Source organism: Schistocerca nitens, unplaced genomic scaffold, assembly GCF_023898315.1.
Source record: "Schistocerca nitens isolate TAMUIC-IGC-003100 unplaced genomic scaffold, iqSchNite1.1 HiC_scaffold_363, whole genome shotgun sequence".
NCBI lineage: Eukaryota > Metazoa > Arthropoda > Insecta > Orthoptera > Acrididae > Schistocerca > Schistocerca nitens.
Window position 1 is genome coordinate 5,282,833 of NW_026045897.1, and position 18,964 is coordinate 5,301,796.

Genomic DNA, 18,964 nt, shown 5'->3' on the forward strand with positions numbered 1-18,964 from the left:
CGCTACCTGTCACTTTTCCATTGGGTATGAACCCTTCACCACCTTGGCTTCGTGAAGCAGCCCATGTTAACCTTGGCCTTCATTCGCTTCATAAGGACACTACTCCAGTCTCTGGCTGTCGCCTTCAGTTTGATGACCTTCGCATGGAACTTGGCGATAGTACCTTTGTATACACTGATGGCTCTCGGACTAGCTGTGGGGTCGGTGTGCTTTCGTCATTGGCACCCATGTCTTTCGATATTGGCTACCGGCACAATAGTCAATATTTTCAGCCGAGCTTTTCGCCTTGTATCAGGCCACGTAGTACATCCGGCGACACAGCGTTCCGAATTGTGTCTTCTGCGCAGCCTCACTCCACGCCCTCCAAAGTCTGCTCATCCCTTAGTGCAACAGGTCCAGGAAAACTGTCACTTGTTCACTCTTGGTGGAGCCAATGTCGTGTTTCTGTGGATCCCTGGTCATGTTGGTCTGGCAGGAAACAAGACTTCTGACACTGCTGCCAAGGCTGCAGTCCTTGTACCTCAGCCCACAAGTACCTCTATTCCCTCCGATGATCTCTGCATTGCCATCTCTTAGGAGGTGGTGTCTCTTTTGCATTGCCAGTGGTCCTCCCTTCAAGGGAATAAGCTTCAGCTAATTAAGCCTCGCCCAGCACTTTGGACAACCTTCTTTCGGCCCTCCCGCTGGGAGGAAATTATTTTAACTCGGCTGCATATTGGGCACTGCCTTTTTAGCCATCATCATTTGCTCTGTGGTTTTACCCCACCTCTTTGTATGTATTTTGGCCATATTTTAACTGTCCGCCATTTTCTGCTGGCATGCCATTTTTTTACCGATTTACAGTCCAGCTTGGGTTTACCATCTGATTTATCAGCCGTTTTAGCGAATGGCGTGCGGGCTGTCGACTGCATTTTAATTTTTATCCGGCGAAACAATACGGCGAACGCAATTTAATTTTTAGTTTTGCAGCTCCATTTTTGTATGGTTTTTTTTTTTTTTTTTTTTTTTTTTTTTTTTTTTTTTTTTTTTTTAAGCCCTTTTTCCACGTGCCTTGCGTAACTGTCTCCTATTCTGTCCATTGGGACTGACATATAGTCGTTTCCCTCATCTCTGTGTTTGTGTTCTGTAGCTTTGACTTTGGCGCGTATGACCCCAAGTTGTTTTTTGCACCCTAAAACAAAACAAAAAACAAAAATCCCTTTCTACTGCTCAGTGGTTTTAATGGGCACTGTCTCTGGGGTTCTCCCAGACCCTGTGAGAGAGGTCCCGTCTTGGCTGATCTTCCTAATCAACTCAACCTCTTCTGCCTTAACACAGGAGCACACATGTTTCTTTCGGACTCCACGCACACCTATTCCCATTTGGACCTCTCCTCCTGCACTGCCCAGCTTTCCACTCATCTTGAGTGTTCCGTTCTCTCTGACATCCACTCAAGTGACCATTTCCTGTGTGCTACCCATTTCTTGACTCTTACCCCATCTGCGTGCACACCCAAATGGCAGCTTTCTACGGCAGACTTTCTAAGGCTGTACACGCATCTGGCAAGCTTCGACGAGCAATATTTCCCCAGTTGTGATATCCAGGTAGAATATCTTACCAATGCTATCCTCTTTATCACACTGTGTCCTGGGCCCTTGGTAGACTGAGGCAAGCTGTGACGCAATTCGCACGTAGAGACATGCTCTCCGCATTTTTAACCACCAACCCATGATGGCAAACTGCGTTTGTTATAAACAGTTGCGTGCACAGTGTCATCATGTTTTGTGGGATAGTGAAAACGCTAGCTGGATTTCATTTACTAGTTTTTTTTTAACAGTTGCACTCCTTCCGTCATGTGGGCCAACCTGTGACGGCTCTCTGGCACCAAGGCCCGTTCCCCAATTTCCTGCCTAATTGTAGCAGATGATGCCGTAGTAGACACTATTGTTATCTCCAATACCTTGGACAGCTATTTTGCAGAGGTTTTGAGCTCCACCCACTATCACCCTGTCTTCCTTCATTGGGAACGAATGGAGGCAGCTTGGGCAATACTCTTCTCTTCTCACAAGGGAACCTCCTCATCGCACCCCCCTCAGATTTAGTTATAAGTTGGCACAGTGGATAGGCCTTGAAAAACTGAACACAGATCAATTGAGAAAACAGGAAGAAGTTGTGTGGAACTATGAAAAAAATAAGCAAAATATACAAACTGAGTATTCCATGTGTAAGATAAGCAGTATCAAGGAAAGTTTGAGCTCAGGAGTGCCATGGTCCCGTGGTTAGTGCAAGCAGCTGCGGAACGAAAGGTCCTTGGTTCAATTCTTCCCTCGAGTGGAAAATTTTAATTTTTTATTTTCAGACAATTATCAAAGTTCAGGCACTCACACATAATCAACTTCTCTCTCCAAAATTCCAGGACATGTTCAGATTTGCTTGGACATATGCAGGATTTGACGCTTTACCCACGGAAAAATTTGAAAACGTTAGAAACATATGTTTTGACAGAGCACAGGGAAAACTGTGCGACTGTGAAACTGTTGCATTCATTTGTTGCAGTTTATGCGACAAACTCTTATGTTTTCATCACTTTTTTGGGACTGATTATCATATCCACAAGAAAACCTAAATCGGGCAAGGTACCCATTCGCCAAGTGTACAAGTTAGGTGGGTCGACAACATATTCCTATCATGTGACCCACATGCTGTCACCAGTGTCGTATAGAATTAATCAGACGTATTTTCCTGTGGAGGAATCGGTTGACCTATGACCTTGCGATCAAATGTTTTCGGTTCCCATTGGAGAGGCAGGTCCTTTCGTCTACTAACAGCACGGTTTTGCGGTACGGTCGCAAAACACAGACACTAAACTTATTTCAGTGAACAGAGACGTCAAAGAACGAACAGACAGATCATAACTTTGCGAAAATAAAGTAAACTTTTCACTCGAGGGAAGACTTGAACCCAGGATCTCTCGCTCCACAGCTGCTCGCGCTAACAACGGGACCACGGCGCTCCTGAGATCACATGCTCCTTGTTGTATATTTTGCGCATGGACTACTCAGTTTGTATATTTTTCTTATTTTTTTCATAGTTCCACACAACTTCTTCCTGTTTTCTCGATTGATCTGTGTTCAGTTTTTCAAGGCCCATCCACTGTGCCAACTTATAATTAAATCTCAGGGGGTGCGATGGGGAGGTTCCCTTGTCAGAATTGTGAGTGCTGCAATGCAGCTTTTGCTGTGGGGAGCTAGATCATACTCTTAACTTCATCCCGGACCTCTGCCTCAGGGCCAGATGATGTTCACATTCAGATATTGCAGCACCTCTCTCTTGCGACCAAGCACTTTCTCCTTCATATGTACAACCGCATCTGGGCAGAGGGCGTGTTTCTCAGGTGCAGGTGTGAAGCCACTGTCATTCTCCTACCTGAGTCCAGTAAGGACAAACACCTACGTTCTAGCTACTGCCTTATTTCTCTCACCAGCTGTGTTTGTAAGGTGCTGGAACAAATGATCCATGCCCGGCTAGTATGGTGGCTCGAGTCTTGCAATTTATTAACTACTGCACAGTGTGGATTTGGAGCACACCTTTCTGCATTTGACCATCTCGTTTCTTTGTCCACCCATCTCACGAATGGTTTTCTGTGGAAATCCCAGACTGTGGTTGTGTTTTTCGATTAGGAGAAACCCTACGACATCTGCTGGAGGACTGGTATCCTCTGTATTCTCTAAACGCTGAGCTTCCGAGGCTGCATGCCGCGTACCCTTCAGGAACTTTTAAAAGACAGAGTTTTCAAGGTACGTATGTGTTCTGCCTTCTCGGAGACCTTTATCCAGGAAAATGGTGTGCCTTAGGGTTCATTCCTGAGTGTTATCCTCTTTGCTCTCATCATTAACCCTATTATGGCCTGTCTCGCACCAGGCATCTCCGGCTCTCTTTTTGTTGATGATTTTGCCATCTATTGCAGTTCTCCACAGACTTCTGTCCTTGAGCGGTGTCTTCAGTGTTGTCTTGATCGTCTTTACTCATGGAGCATTGACAATGGCTTTCGCTTTTCCACTAACAAAACCTTTTGTATGAATTTCTGGTGGCACGATTTCATTTATTCCACCGTCTTTACATCTTGGGCCTGTTACTCTTCTGTTTGTTGAAACTTTGAAATTCCTGGGGCTCATGCTCGATAGGAAACTTTCTTGGTCCCTACACGTGTCTTACCTGACAGCCCGCTGGAGGCGGTCCTTCAATGTCCTACATGTCCTCGGTGGTACTTCCTGGGGAGAAGATCGATTGACCCTCCTGTGTTTGTACCAGGCCCTTGTCCGTTCAAAACTAGACAATGGTTGTTTCATTTATGCATCTGCTTGTCCGTACCTCTTATGCTGTCTCAATGTAATCCACCATCGTGGCGTCTGTTTAACCACTGGTGCCTTTTACATTAGCCCGCTTGATAGTCTGTATGCAGAAGCTGCCAAACTACTGCTGTCATATTGCCATAATTTTCTGCTCAGCAGATATGCTAGCTGCTTGTCTGCCGAACCTGGCCACCTATCCTACGCCTCTTCCTTCGATGACACCTTTGATCACCAGTGTGGGGCGCGTCCATCTTCTGTTACACCCAGAGTTCACTTCCAGCTATTGCTTCGGCAGCTTAACTTCATGCTACCTGCCACTTTCCTGATGGGTGTGAACCCTTCACCACCTTGGCTTTAGGCGGCAGCCCGTGTTTACCTCGGACTTCATTTGCTTCCTAAGGACACTACTCCAGCCTCGGTCTATCACTGTAAGTTTCTTGACCTTCAGACGGAACTTTACGATAGTTCCTTTGTGTACACTGATGGCTCTTGGACTGGTCAGGTGTCGGGTGTGCCTTTGTCATTAGCACCATCAGTTTTCAGTATCGGCATCTGGAACACTGTTCGGTATTTACAGCGGAGCTCTTTGCTCTGCACGAGGCCACGCAGTACATCTGGTGAATTGTGTCATCTGCTCTGACTCTGTGCGTCCTTCAGAGCCTCTATGTTCTCCACACCGTCCACCCATTAGTGCAGTGAGTCCAGGAAAGCTTTCACTTGCTCACTCTTGCCAGAGCCACTGCGATGTTTTTGTGGGTCTCTAATCACATCGGTCGGATGGGAAATGAGCTCGCTGACACTGCTGCCGAGGCTGCAGTTCTTCTTTTCCCTCTGATGTGGTCTTGTGTTGTTGTCTGTCAGTAGGTGGTGTCACTTTGGAATCACCACTGGTCCTCCCTTCGCTGGAACAAGCTCCGGGGAAGTAAACCTCTCCCAGTGGCTTTCCCTCTCGCTGCAGGTAGATCATTTTATTTATATTGCGTATTTGGTACTGTCTTTTTAACTGTCGCCATTTTTAAGTAGTGATCCCCTACTACTTTTTGCTCATTGCCCTCAATCTTTGACTGTTCGCCATTTTCTGAAGGAATGCCCTATTTTTAACCACTTACGTTCTCATTTATGTTTGCCGTCTGAGTTATCGGCCATTTTAGCAAATGGCGCACGAGCTGTTGACCGCATTTCACTTTTTATCTGTCGTAACAATATGGTGAAGGACATTTAATCTTTACTTAGGAGCTCCATTGTCTCTATGGCGTATTTTATGGCCCTTTCTCCAAGTCCCTGTATTTAGCTGCCTTTCCTTCCATCGATTGGGCTTAACATGTGGTAGTTTTTAACTCCTTTTTTTGTCTCTGTGTTTTACGGTTTTGACATGCGTGCGTATGATCCTAGTTGTTTTGACGCCCTAAAACAAAACAAAACAAACTGACCATTAGTATTGTCAACATTGAGTTAGGACAGTGGTGAAATGACACGAGGATGGTGGCACACCGTGGAATTTTTGCTGTATAGACTCCTCCCTTTGCACAAGAGGTAGCAGCTTCAGCCATTAAGAAGCAAAGGAAAGGGAAGGCATCCGGACCTGACAGAATTCAGTCGGAAGTGCTACAGCTGGTTGCTCTGCGAGTCGCCCTGTACCTGACTCCGGTAAACCCACAGTTACCACTACCTTCGCGGTCCACCTCACTCTAGATCTATACGAGTGCTGGCTGCAAGTGTGTGACCACTCCAGGACACTGCAGATACTATTCAAAGCACTGAGCTAAGGCTCGATAGCTGCAGACGTGTGGATCGACACTAGAGGTTCCACCTTCGGACTCGGGTGCCAGATTACAGCACCGGCTGCACACCCCAACTCGAAACTGGCACCGTCGATGTCACTGATGTCTACGCTTGCCTGTATCTAGGCTGATGTGAGCCCCCTGTCCTGAGCCAATGCCGTGCTGTCAACTGTGACTTATCGTGCAGCCCTTGAGATTTTAACGTTGTTATACTACAGATCTTGTATCACCTCTGGGCAGTTTCATGTTATTGTACCTAGTGCAAAAAGGGAGGCACAGAGCTCCATGTGAAGCAGCTGTTATATAACAGCAAAGCAGACAGTAGCTCACAGATGGTATGGGCTACCACTGATTTTGATGACTGCCTTGAAATTTGTGAAGATATCATAGCAACTACAGTCCCAGACTGTAGCCCTCCTTCAGCAGGCTACCATCATGCACTTCCAGTGAGAGGCAATGGTTGACATCTGGCCTTCTTTGCATTAGAGCTGAAAATCTTTTCCCTTGACTTGCTCACTTACTGATTGTGTAATTGACTGAATGTGAAAGCACTATTATTAGCCAACATGAAGCCTACAATGAGAACAACATATTTTAGCATAGAATACTTCAGAAGTTTGTGGTAATTGACAGAAAGTCATCCAGTAAAACAGAAGAGATATCAGGCATTCCCAATAGTGTTATGGGCATTATGTTGTTCTTAATCTATATACACAATTTAGGGGACAATCTGAGCAGTCCCCTTAAATTGTTTGCGGATGATGATGTCATTTACTGTCTTGTAAAAGTCAGCAGATGATTGAAACCAATTACAAAACAATTTAGACAAGATATCTGTATGTTGCAGAAAGTGGTAATTTACTATAAATAATGAAAAGTATGAAGCCATGTACATAATACTAGAAGGAATCTACTAAGTTTTGGTTTCACAATAAATGACACAAATCTAAAGACTTTGAATTCTCTTAAATACTTAGGGAGTCTACTAGTCTACCACTGTGTGCTTGTCTGTCCTCTTCTGGAGTATTGGTGTGCAGTGTGGAATCTGCATCGGAGAGGACTGACAGAGGACAATGAAAAATTTCAAAGGAGGACAGCTTGTTTTGTTGTTGTTGTTGTGGTCTTCAGTCCTGAGACTGGTTTGATGCAGCTCTCCATGCTACTCTATCCTGTGCAAGCTTCTTCATCTCCCAGTACCTACTGCAACCTACATCCTTCTGTATCTGCTTAGTGTATTGATCTCTTGGTCTCCCTCTACGATTTTTACCCTCCACGCTGCCCTCCAATGCTAAATTTGTGATCCCTTGATGCCTCAAAACATGTCCTACCAACTGATCCCTTCTTCTAGTCAAGTTGTGCCACAAACTTCTCTTCTCCCCAATCCTATTCAATACCTCCTCATTAGTTACGTGATCTACCCACCTTATCTTCAGCATTCTTCTGTTGCACCACATTTCGAAAGCTTCTATTCTCTTCTTGTCCAAACTGGTTATCGTCCATGTTTCACTTCCATACATGGCTACACTCCATACAAATACTTTCAGAAAAGACTTCGTGACACTTAAATCTATACTCGATGTTAACAAATTTCTCTTCTTCAAAAACGATTTCCTTGCCATTGCCAGTCTACATTTTATATCCTCTCTACTTCGACCATCATCAGTTATTTTACTCCCTAAATAGCAAAACTCCTTTACTACTTTAAGTGTCTCATTTCCTAATCTAATCCCCTCTGCATCACCCGATTTAATTTGACTACATTCCATTATCTTCGTTTTGCTTTCGTTGATGTTCATCTTATATCCTCCTTTCAAGACACTGTCCATTCCGTTCAACTGCTCTTCCAAGTCCTTTACTGTCTCTGACAGAATTACAATGTCATCGGCGAACCTCAAAGTTTTTACTTCTTCTCCATGAATTTTAATACCTACTCCGAATTTTTCTTTTGTTTCCTTTACTGCTTGCTCAATTTACAGATTGAATAACATCGGGGAGAGGCTACAACCCTGTCTCACTCCTTTTCCAACCACTGTTTCCCTTTCATGCCCCTCGACTCTTATAACTGCCATCTGGTTTCTGTACAAATTGTAAATAGCCTTTCGCTCCTTGTATTTTACCCCTGCCACCTTCAGAATCTGAAAGAGAGTATTCCAGTTAACGTTGTCAAAAGCTTTCTCTAAGTCTACAAATGCTAGAAACGTAGGTTTGCCTTTTCTTAATCTTTCTTCTAAGATAAGTCGTAAGGTTAGTATTGCCTCACGTGTTCCAACATTTCTACGGAATCCAAACTGATCTTCCCCGAGGTCCGCTTCTACCAGTTTTTCCATTCGTCTGTAAAGAATTCGCGTTAGTATTTTGCAGCTGTGACTTATTAAACTGATAGTTCGGTAATTTCACATCTGTCAACACCTGCTTTCTTTGGGATTGGAATTATTATATTCTTCTTGAAGTCTGTGGGTATTTCGCCTGTCTCATACATCTTGCTCACCAGATGGTAGAGTTTTGTCATGACTGGCTTTCCCAAGGCCATCAGTAGTTCTAATGGAATGTTGTCTACTCCCAGTGCCTTGTTTCGACTCAGGTCTTTCAGTGCTCTGTCAAACTCTTCACGCAATATCTTATCTCCCATTTCATCTTCATCTACATCCTCTTCCATTTCCATAATATTGTCCTCAAGTACATCGCCCTTGTATAAACCCTCTATATACTCCTTCCACCTTTCTGCCTTCCCTTCTTTGCTTAGAACTGGGTTGCCATCTGAGCTCTTGATATTCATACAAGTGGTTCTCTTCTCTCCAAAGGTCTCTTTAATTTTCCTGTAGGCAGTATCTATCTTACCCCTAGTGAGACAAGCCTCTACATCCTTACATTTGTCCTCTATCCATCCCTGCTTAGCCATTTTGCACTTTCTGTCAATCTCATTTTTGAGACGTTTGTATTCCTTTTTGCCTGCTTCATTTACTGCATTTTTATATTTTCTCCTTTCATAAATTAAATTCAATATTTCTTCTGTTACCCAAGGATTTCTATTAGCCCTCGTCTTATTACCTACTTGATCCTCTGCTGCCTTCACAACTTCATCCCTCAGAGCTACCCATTCTTCTTCTACTGTATTTCTTTCCCCCATTCCTGTCAATTGTTCCCTTATGCTCTCCCTGAAACTCTCTACAACCTCTGGTTCTTTCAGTTTATCTAGGTCCCATCTCCTTAAATTCCCACCTTTTTGCAGTTTCTTCAGTTTCAATCTGCAGTTCATAACCAATAGATTGTGGTCAGAATCCACATCTGCCCCTGGAAATGTCTTACAATTTAAAATCTGGTTCCTAAATCTCTGTCTTACCATTATATAATCTATCTGATACCTTTTAGTATGTCCAGGATTCTTCCAGGTATATAACCTTCTTTTATGGTTCTTGAACCAAGTGTTAGCTATGATTAAGCTATGCTCTGTGCAAAATTCTACAAGGCGGCTTCCTCTTTCATTTCTTCCCCCCAATCCATATTCACCTACTATGTTTCCTTCTCTCCCTTTTCCTACTGACGAATTCCAGTCACCCATGACTATTAAATTTTCATCTCCCTTCACTACCTGAATAATTTCTTTTATCTCGTCATACATTTCATCAATTTCTTCATCATCTGCAGAGCTAGTTGGCATATAAACTTGTACTACTGTAGTAGGCATGGGCTTTGTGTCTATCTTGGCCACAATAATGCGTTCACTATGCTGTTTGTAGTAGCTAACCCGCACTCCTATTTTTTTATTCATTATTAAACCTACTCCTGCATTACCCCTATTTGATTTTGTATTTATAACCCTGTAATCACCTGACCAAAAGTCTTGTTCCTCCTGCCACCGAACTTCACTAATTCCCATTATATCTAACTTTAACCTAATCATTTCCCTTTTCAAATTTTCTAACCTACCTGCCCGATTAAGGGATCTGACATTCCACGCTCCGATCCGTAGAATGCCAGTTTTCTTTCTCCTGATAACGACGTCCTCTTGAGTAGTCCTCGCCCGGAGATCCGAAAGGGGGACTATTTTACCTCCGGAATATTTTACCCAAGAGGACGCCATCATCATTTAATCATACAGTAATGCTGCATGTCCTCGGGAAAAATTTCGGCTGTAGTTTCCCCTTGCTTTCAGCCGTTCGCAGTACCAGCACAGCAAGGCCGTTTTGGTTAATGTTACAAGGCCAGATCAGTCAATCATCCAGACTGTTGCCCCTGCAACTACTGAAAGGGCTGCTGCCCCTCTTCAGGAACCACATGTTTGTCTGGCCTCTCAACAGATACCCCTCCGTTGTGGTTGCACCTACGGTACGGCCATCTGTATCGCTGAGGCACGCAAGCCTCCCCACCAACGGCAAGGTCCATGGTTCATGGGGGAACCATGTTTTGTATTATTTGTAAACCATGTTTTGTATTATTGTAAAATAGGGGAGAGAGTTCCACGGATATGACAACACAAGTTGGGGTGGCAGTCATTAAAACAAAGGCGTTCTTCATTGCTGCATCATCTTTACTCGAAATTTTAATCACCAATTTTCTCCACCAAATGTGAAAATATTTTGTTGAGCCCACCTATATGATCATTGTAATAAAACAAGAGAAATCAGATCTTGCATTGAAAGATTTAAATGTTTGTTTTTCGTGTGCACTGTTTGAGAGTGGAACACAGTAGAGAAATAACATGAAGGTGATTTGATGAACACTCTGCCAGGCACTTAATTGTAAATTGCAGAGTAGTCATGTAGATGCAGAAAGACATCTCCGATTCAGTGCTTTTTCAGAAGCTCATTTTTCTGCTCACAATAACTTCAAAATTGCTCTAGTACTTGCAGTGATTTTTATGTAATTACCAGGAACATCAGTTACTAAAATCGTTGCCATTTATAGTATCAAGGTGTGTGTTGTCCCTGTGACTTTTATGGTTTCTGGAAACTTTGGTGGTGACAGTCCTGACTAAAATGTTCCCTATTTTCAAAGAACATCAAAGTGAATAAGATTCTTAAGTTTTCACTAGCTGTTACCACCATTTTCATCAGCAGTAAAAATATGTATTATTGGAATTGATATTGTATCCTTTTACAGGTGAAGTGGATGAAGCAACAGAGTCCAGAACTTTTCAGAATTGGGCTGAAAATATGCAAAATTACAAGAATGGTATTTACGCTTCCCAAGCATGGTAAATTTACTCACTGAGCATTATGAAGAACAGACAGTCAACTCCATACCAATTTGCTCATCATCTTTACTGTTTCTTGATATAGCTTCAGGGTACAATACTACTGGGTTACAAGAAGTCTTACTGCTTCGGTGGAGAGATATGCCAGACTACATTTCTTAAATATGCTAGTTCAGCAGAAAATAATCGGTAGCCACATTTTGTATACAAAACTAGTGCCCAAAAATTGATACTAGAATAAAACAGTTTTAATCATCCTGTCCTCAAATAAACTGTGTTGCACACATAAAAATAACATTATTGACTGTTGTGTAATTTCAGTGAAGTGAAAAGGCATTTCTAAAACCAAAATTACACAAATGCACACACAATTATACAAATACGTACACAATGTGTATTCAGTGCTCACAGAACATAATAGGAGGAGGATCAGTCTCAACAAAACATAACAAGCTACCCGTGCAGGACACTGTACAGATGGTCCTGCAAAACTATGTAATGTAAAATCACATTAGCAATAAAGAAAACCCACTGCTGATGGCACAGAGGTGCCAAAACATGTTTGGGTAATGAGAGAGAGAAAGAGAGAGAGAGAGAGAGAGAGAGAGAGAGAGAGAGAGAAATGTTTTTGCATAAAAGATGGAACCTTTATCTGACAATGGTCCATAAGAATCCTGACCTTGAATATATGAGAGGTGTTCAAGAAAAATATTTGTAGGAAGTCGAGTATTGTACACACTTTCAGGTACAGTTGTTAAAGAATGACTGTTAATATGGCAGTATCTTTGGATAAACAATACACTTATTGCTGAGGACTGATTTGAAAACAACACATGCATCACATAAAACAAAGTGGGTTGGATCAAACAACTTCAGTGGAACACAGGTGGGAGAAAGGATCAAACCACTTCAGTGGAACACAGGTGGGAGAAACAGAACAAAATACAGTTTGAAAATTGTAGGAATGTTTGCCCATATATTAACTTATTAGTGTTAGATTATAAAATAGACAACTGAGATTGAATTCAAATGCAATACTTCTAACAAGGCTGAGATGGTATGGACACATTAAGAGAATGGAGGAGAAGAGGATACCCAGGAGGATACACAAGATGAAACTGGAAGAGACAAAGAGGAAGACCGAGAGACAGATGGCTGAAAGGAGTAGAGGAATGTGTCCAGACGAAAGGAGAAGACTGGACCAAGGTGAAGATGGAGAGATGGTGGCAAGATGGTAGTCGATGGAGAGGCCTATGGTCCATACAGACCTGGCCAGAGGCTGGAAACTGTCAAAGATGATGATGATGATGATGATGATGATGATGACTTCTAACAGAGAATATGATACAACTTAGAGGCAACTAATGATGGTTTTGAAGAGGTTGCCAGTCCTTCATGCTATGTGACACCTACTTGTGGAAAGTCCTGAGATATAGAAACATTTTCATGAATTAAGGAGATGGGCAGTGCCGCTCTCAGGTGAGAGTGCATTGCAGCTGTAGATAAATACAATTTATGTCTCAACGTTTAAACTAGTGAATCTGTGCTGATGTTCTTCTGAATGAGTATGATAAAGAGAAGTCTTCACAAAAAGCAATAAACTGGAGTAAATGTAACAACTCGTCTAACAGTAAAGGTGTTGAGTTGTCAACAGGCACATAAACAAGACTGAAAACTTCAGTAGCTGCAGCAAAGCTGGTACATGACTGCTTTTTCATGGGTGTCCCTTCCTGTAATGGGGTAGGATAAGCCTGTGGTAGATCTGAAAAAGGGTAGGGTGCTAGGTGGGTGTACCTGACATGTCTTGCACCTGGCACTCGATTTCAGTGGCTGCTTCAGGACCCTTGCCTTCTGGATACTATCGCTAGACACCAGCTTCTCCAAACTATGTACGTGGGATTCGTCCTCACAATACATCCTCTGTTCCCGTAATCTATTGGGCCTCGATGTCCGCTATACACTGCCCTGCTCCCCTATCCCCATTGCCCCAGGACCCTAACTTCACTCATTCTGCACCAACACCCTCCTCCCTGCAAGTCTCTCCTTCCTCTGTTCTATCACACGCTCCCAGTCCACTCCTTTCATCAGCCTCCCTTCCTGAACCCATCCTGCACCCCATCTCGTCTTCCTGTACCGACTCCACCTGATACAACCTTCCACCTTAGTCAAGCTGCAGAACAGCAGTCCCGGTAGAGTGTATTCGGCCAGCACGGTGTAGCCTTACATGTGTGCATGTGTGGGTGCACTTTATGTGCCTGTTGATGACTTGACATTACTTCAATGGGCAACATCTCATTTGTTTATCTTGGACCAATTAGACCTTGCATGTTAGATGCAAGCAACTTGGCACATTATGTGCCAGGTTTTTGTTGAATCACTTTAATGAGCACTGTTTTGTCAAGCTTATCTAGTTTTTTTCTGTGTAACAGCACAAGAATGTAATAGGTATGTGTTCCTAATTATTCCTGGTGGTTCTTGTTCTTTTTGATTCTGATTGCAGGATTCCTGGCTTGTCAGATAAATTCTTATATTTCAATGATGATGTTATGCTTGGCAAGGAAGTTTGGCCAGAAGACTTTATTACCTATTCTAAAGGGCAGAAGGTAAGATAAACAACAGTTAATAGGCTTCTATTGATTCTGCAGCAGCATAATCAAGTGATATTTGTTGTATCTTCGTGTTGGTACTTTATAGTAATCTTTCAGAAGATTAGGATAATCTGGCTCTGGTTTTTGAGAATGGGGGTTCACTATTGTTATCCAGGCTATTTATTTGTTATGATTTAGATAAATTATACTCTATATCCTGCACATGCATCATGTCCTGGTATCCAATGAGCCGACACTAAAATCAGTAACCTCTTTACATCAATATTAGCACCACAGTGACATCAAATGGTACCTGTATTGTGTGTTTTAAATGGCATATTGATTGGGAAAGTAGTGTATATTTGTGGTGGTGAAGAGTGAGGAAGACAAACTCGATGGCATATTTATGTTCAAACTTCAAATTCTCCTGTAAATCACTCATGAATTATGCATTTTAGGCTAATGTGCTCATTGGCAAGAAGTTGATGTCTGGCGAATTGTGTACACCTGGTTGTGCAATAGGTAAAACACTGTAATCAGGGACTAGCCTTGAGTGAAAGATGTAATTATTAAATGGCATGGAGGTGATAGGGCATGTAAGGAGACAAATGGATGGTAAATATGAAAGATGGGTGGATGACATTATGAAACATTTGTCATTTTTCCTCTTCTCTGAACTTACGGTCCTTACTGTTTCTTCTTCTTCTTCTTCTTCTTCTTCTTCTTCTTCTTCTTCTCCTCTCTCTCTCTCTCTCTCTCTCTCTGAAATCTTCCCATCTTCCCATTCTTCCTCAGTCTTGGTAGAGTTCCAATTCTTACAGAATTTTAATCCTCATCCAAATTTTCATTCCAACACCCTAGCTTCTGTTTTTGCATAAGGCCTGCCAAATCCTTGAATACTTTTATGAGTCTCTGATTTCTTCCCAGCTGTTAATCTCCAAATTAAACAGGTTTTTGAGGTACTTACCTTTGTTCTGATTCAGTGTCTCCATGTTGATTTTAGGTTTCTTGTTTAAGTTGGCATTGGTCTGTTCAGCTGAATCTTACTTTCATCTTTGACAGGTAGTGATGCGAGTAGATGTTGGTACTTTTTCTTACTTTGATCTTTAGTATTTATTTTTGATTTTGGGCTACTTAATGGCAACATGATCAATTTGTATCTCTCCTAGTATTGTGTTGGGAGAAACCTATGTTTTCTTCTTCTTCCATGGGAGGGCTTTCACGTTTGTGGACATTACTTGTAGATCGAATTGTTACAGAAGGTGATGACTCATTCCTGTTTTTATATGTACGGTATGTCAAATGTTTTGCCAGTATTGTTCTGCATTTATTATTGCTGTCCACTTTTCCCTCCAGGTGTCTCACAACTGTTTTGTGAGTACATGCTTGGCTACCGCAGTGCCTCAGCCTTTGCAGCATTACTTTCATTTGCATGCTGCAAGCTTATACTTCCGCTATCCCTTTCTCTCTCTGTCTCTCCATCAGATGGCTTTCTCGGTGCAGACCCTGCTTGGACCTGGTTTATGACTGGACCTAGAGTTTGCACTTCCAGCATAGCCTTCAACTTTTCATTAAATAAACACATGATCCCCATTGTTCAGTTTGACCTGCCACTAATTGTAACATGTGCATGAATAATGTTGTATGGCACATTGACATTTAGTAGAATCGCCTCAAGTAATGTTGTATATGGCAGTTTCGACCGCCTGCTGCAATAGCTGCAGCACTAAACCGTGAGAAAAGAAGCAGTTTTCACATCTCTGCGCAAACAATGCTATATGTTACAAAAATGGCAGAGCTCCTTCATGGGCGACAGCCGCAGACCCTGCTCCATTTGCTGATGCCATCCTCCTCCCACCCCACTCCCGGCCCTCGCAGCGGTATGCCCCTGGCACGGCTGTGTGGGCCCGCGAGGAGTACAGGCGCAAGGCGGGTTGGACACCCGCCACGGTCGTTTCGGCCCATGGGCTGCGTGTGATGTTGGTGCAGACATCGAAAGGGTTGGAGCGCGCCGCCTTCATAATCAGCTCCGCCCTCGTGCTGCCACGGGACTCGCGCCGCCGCTTCTTTCCCTACCTCCTTCAGGTACGGACGTGGTCCTCGAGTCACTGTCCCAGCCCCCAGTTGCTGTCTCCCCGTGGGCCTGCCGCAGGCCCTCTCCGCCTCCGGGTGGATTGGTGGCTCCCTTCCCCCCCCTGGTCTCTGGATCGGCTGTCATGGATACCTCAGGCGTCCCTTCCTCCCCGCCAGTTGCGGTTGATACACCCAGTTCCTATTCCCACTGCCGCCCACCTCGGCACTGTCCGGTGCGTTTCCACCCCTGCGGGCAAGTTTCAGGGGCGAGGGATCTGGTACCACGCGCCACGGAATTTGAATCCGCGCCAGACATCATGGACGTTGAAGTCCCGTAGAGGTTTCTGCACCATCGCGCCGCGCCGTAAGCTGTGGCGGCGCACGCCTCCTGGCTTGCCTTTGGTGTTAGGGCGTCACAGTGGAACACGTGGTTCCAGTGGCCAATAGCAGCGCCCTCGATAGCATACTTAAGCGCCTGCCTCTCGCTCAGCCAGCCAGTCTAATCTCCCTCACATTAGACAGCCTGCTTCCTTGTTCTGTGTATGAGTGGATGTGTTTCCTTCCTTGTGACTCCGTTGTTCAATCTTGTTGTATTTGTTCTGTCTTTCGTTGGTCGTGTCCGCCCTCTCGCGTTGTGTTGTTGTTCGCGGGCCTCTCCGCGGGTCCCGCCGCACTTTCTGTCGTTGCTACCCTGTGACTATCCCGGTCGCAGTTACAACAGACTCCCCAATGATTGAAAAAAAAGAAAGAAGTGTCAAAGAGTTATTGTTCCTCCAGAACGGAAGGATGTCATTGCTGAGGCCTTTGTCGATCCTTCAAAACTGACCATTCAGGGGATGATGATGGAAGACTTCAAGGACATAGGATCCATTGAGTTGTTTTTAAAAAAGCTCACTGCTTTGAAAAATAATGATGTACTCTGGTTGAAGCTGTGTAGTGATGGTCCTCATGGTATAAGTGTGCGCCGTAGTCACAACTTGCTTCGCCCATGGGAAAGACATTGTATTCTAAAACATGGTTGTTAAAATCAAGTAAAACGTTTTCCATTGCCTTCTGGTTTTCGGCCACCGTACAGTGGGGTCTCAAAACTTCATATGGAGAAGAAAAGAGATCCCTTGGACGTGATGAAATATATGGAGGCAAAGTACAGGACTTTTAACAAAAACTTGCAGTTTAATGAACCAGACTTGTGTCTCAACTTGATAAAAACTCATGTTCAATTTACTTTTTGAAGACCAGTGTAATCAGTTTACAATAAACATTATTTTGTGACTTTTTATAATTTTGTTTCTTACAAATTTTAGAATCTGGACAACTTTCTCATTATAACAGAATACAGTGATTGGGAATAATGCTGTATGTCCATTTGTATGCATTTTTCCGTTTTAATACTTATTTTCAAAAAAACTATGCTTAGTGGAATTTTAAAAAGCATAACCAAATATTTTCAACAGTCTGTTTACACAAACAATACATATCTGCTGCTACATTATTATTTTGCAATAATTCTGTAGAATTAACAGTTTTAGTCGATTTCCTAAAAACTGCAAAATGTGCCGTAGAGCATTATTTGTGCACACGCTTCAATTTTCAAAATACACCAGGGGGTGGGTTGTGCAGAGATGGTCACCCAATGTGGTGTGTGAGCCACCTTTGTGCTTTATATCTATGCACCCTTCTGTTTAATGCAGTAATACACCCAAAACCCATTGAGTGGGGGAAGGGGGTTGTCAAGTATGTGCACAGTGGTAGCCTCTGACCACGCAGGGATCACACTGTTGTTATCTGAGCTGAAAACTCCCCAAACATGCCAATGAGTAGGTGCTTGTTATGACAGGGGCACTAGGATTCGAAGCAGTGAATTACTGGCTACGTAGCTATTGCCCAGGCTGGGTTGCACTCATCCATGAGGAGAGCCCCCATTCAGAGTGGGTGGCACAATGGTGGATCAGTTGCAAATGAAGCAGATGAAGTTAACTCCTGCTGGTGGCCATACAGTGCCAGCAATCTCTATGAAAGGATAGTCCTCTTTCAATACAGATAAATACAACCCTAAAATGTTCCTTTCCCTGGCTACACATTGGGAGGAATGTAGGGCTAAGTGTCAAACAGAGCAGTACTCCCCTCATTACTTGGCCTCAAAGCCTTTCTTCTTTGTTGAGAACTTGAAGACAAGTTTGGGAAAGTGGCAGGCATCTGCAAAATGAAAAGTGGATCAGTTCTGATCAAAACAGTATCCCCCGCCCAATCAAGGGCACTTCACTTGTAAAAAGCTGGGTGACATACTGGTGTCTGTCACTCCCTATTACAATCTAACTTTAGTTCATGCCATTGTTTTCCACAGAAACCTGCTGTTTGCCAACTAAGAGTGATATATATATATATATATATATATATATATATATATATAAAAACAAAGATGATGTGACTTACCAAATCAAAGTGCTGGCAGGTCGACAGACACACAAACGAACACAAACACACACACAAAATTCAAGCTTTCGCAACAAACTGTTGCCTCATCAGGAAAGAGGGAAGGAGAGGGAAAGACGAAAGGATGTGGGTTTTAAGGGAGAGGGTAAGGAGTCATTCCAATCCCGGGAGCGGAAAGACTTACCTTAGGGGGAAAAAAGGACGGGTATACACTCGCGCACACACACACATATCCATCAACACATATACAGACACAAGCAGACATATTTAAAGACAAAGAGTTTGGGCAGAGATGTCAGTCGAGGCAGAAGTGCAGAGGCAAAGATGTTGTTGAATGACAGGTGAGGTGTGAGTGGCGGCAACTTGAAATTAGCCCTACCTATATGAAGATGGTATCTTGTTCTTTTGACATGTAAGCAGGAGATCCCGGGTTCGAGTCCCGGTCAGCGCACACATTTTCAACTGATCTTATTATTTTCTGTATCCAAGTTAAAACTTACTGATTGTTGACTGTTGGTTTTAGTCTAGGTGCCCCTAATGCACTAATATTTGCTTTACAATTTT

The 18,964-nt window shown here is 43.3% G+C and overlaps 1 protein-coding gene across 1 annotated transcript in view; it reads left to right on the top strand.

Annotated features, from left to right (window-relative positions):
- LOC126228345 (N-acetylglucosamine-1-phosphotransferase subunits alpha/beta-like) overlaps positions 1 to 18,964 on the top strand; it is a 163,162-nt gene that overhangs the window by 94,018 nt on the left and 50,180 nt on the right. Inside the window, exon 7 of the mRNA XM_049942294.1 lies at positions 13,807 to 13,909. Within this exon, the coding sequence (XP_049798251.1) occupies positions 13,807 to 13,909 (103 nt within the window). The remainder of the gene's footprint in view (positions 1 to 13,806; positions 13,910 to 18,964) is intronic.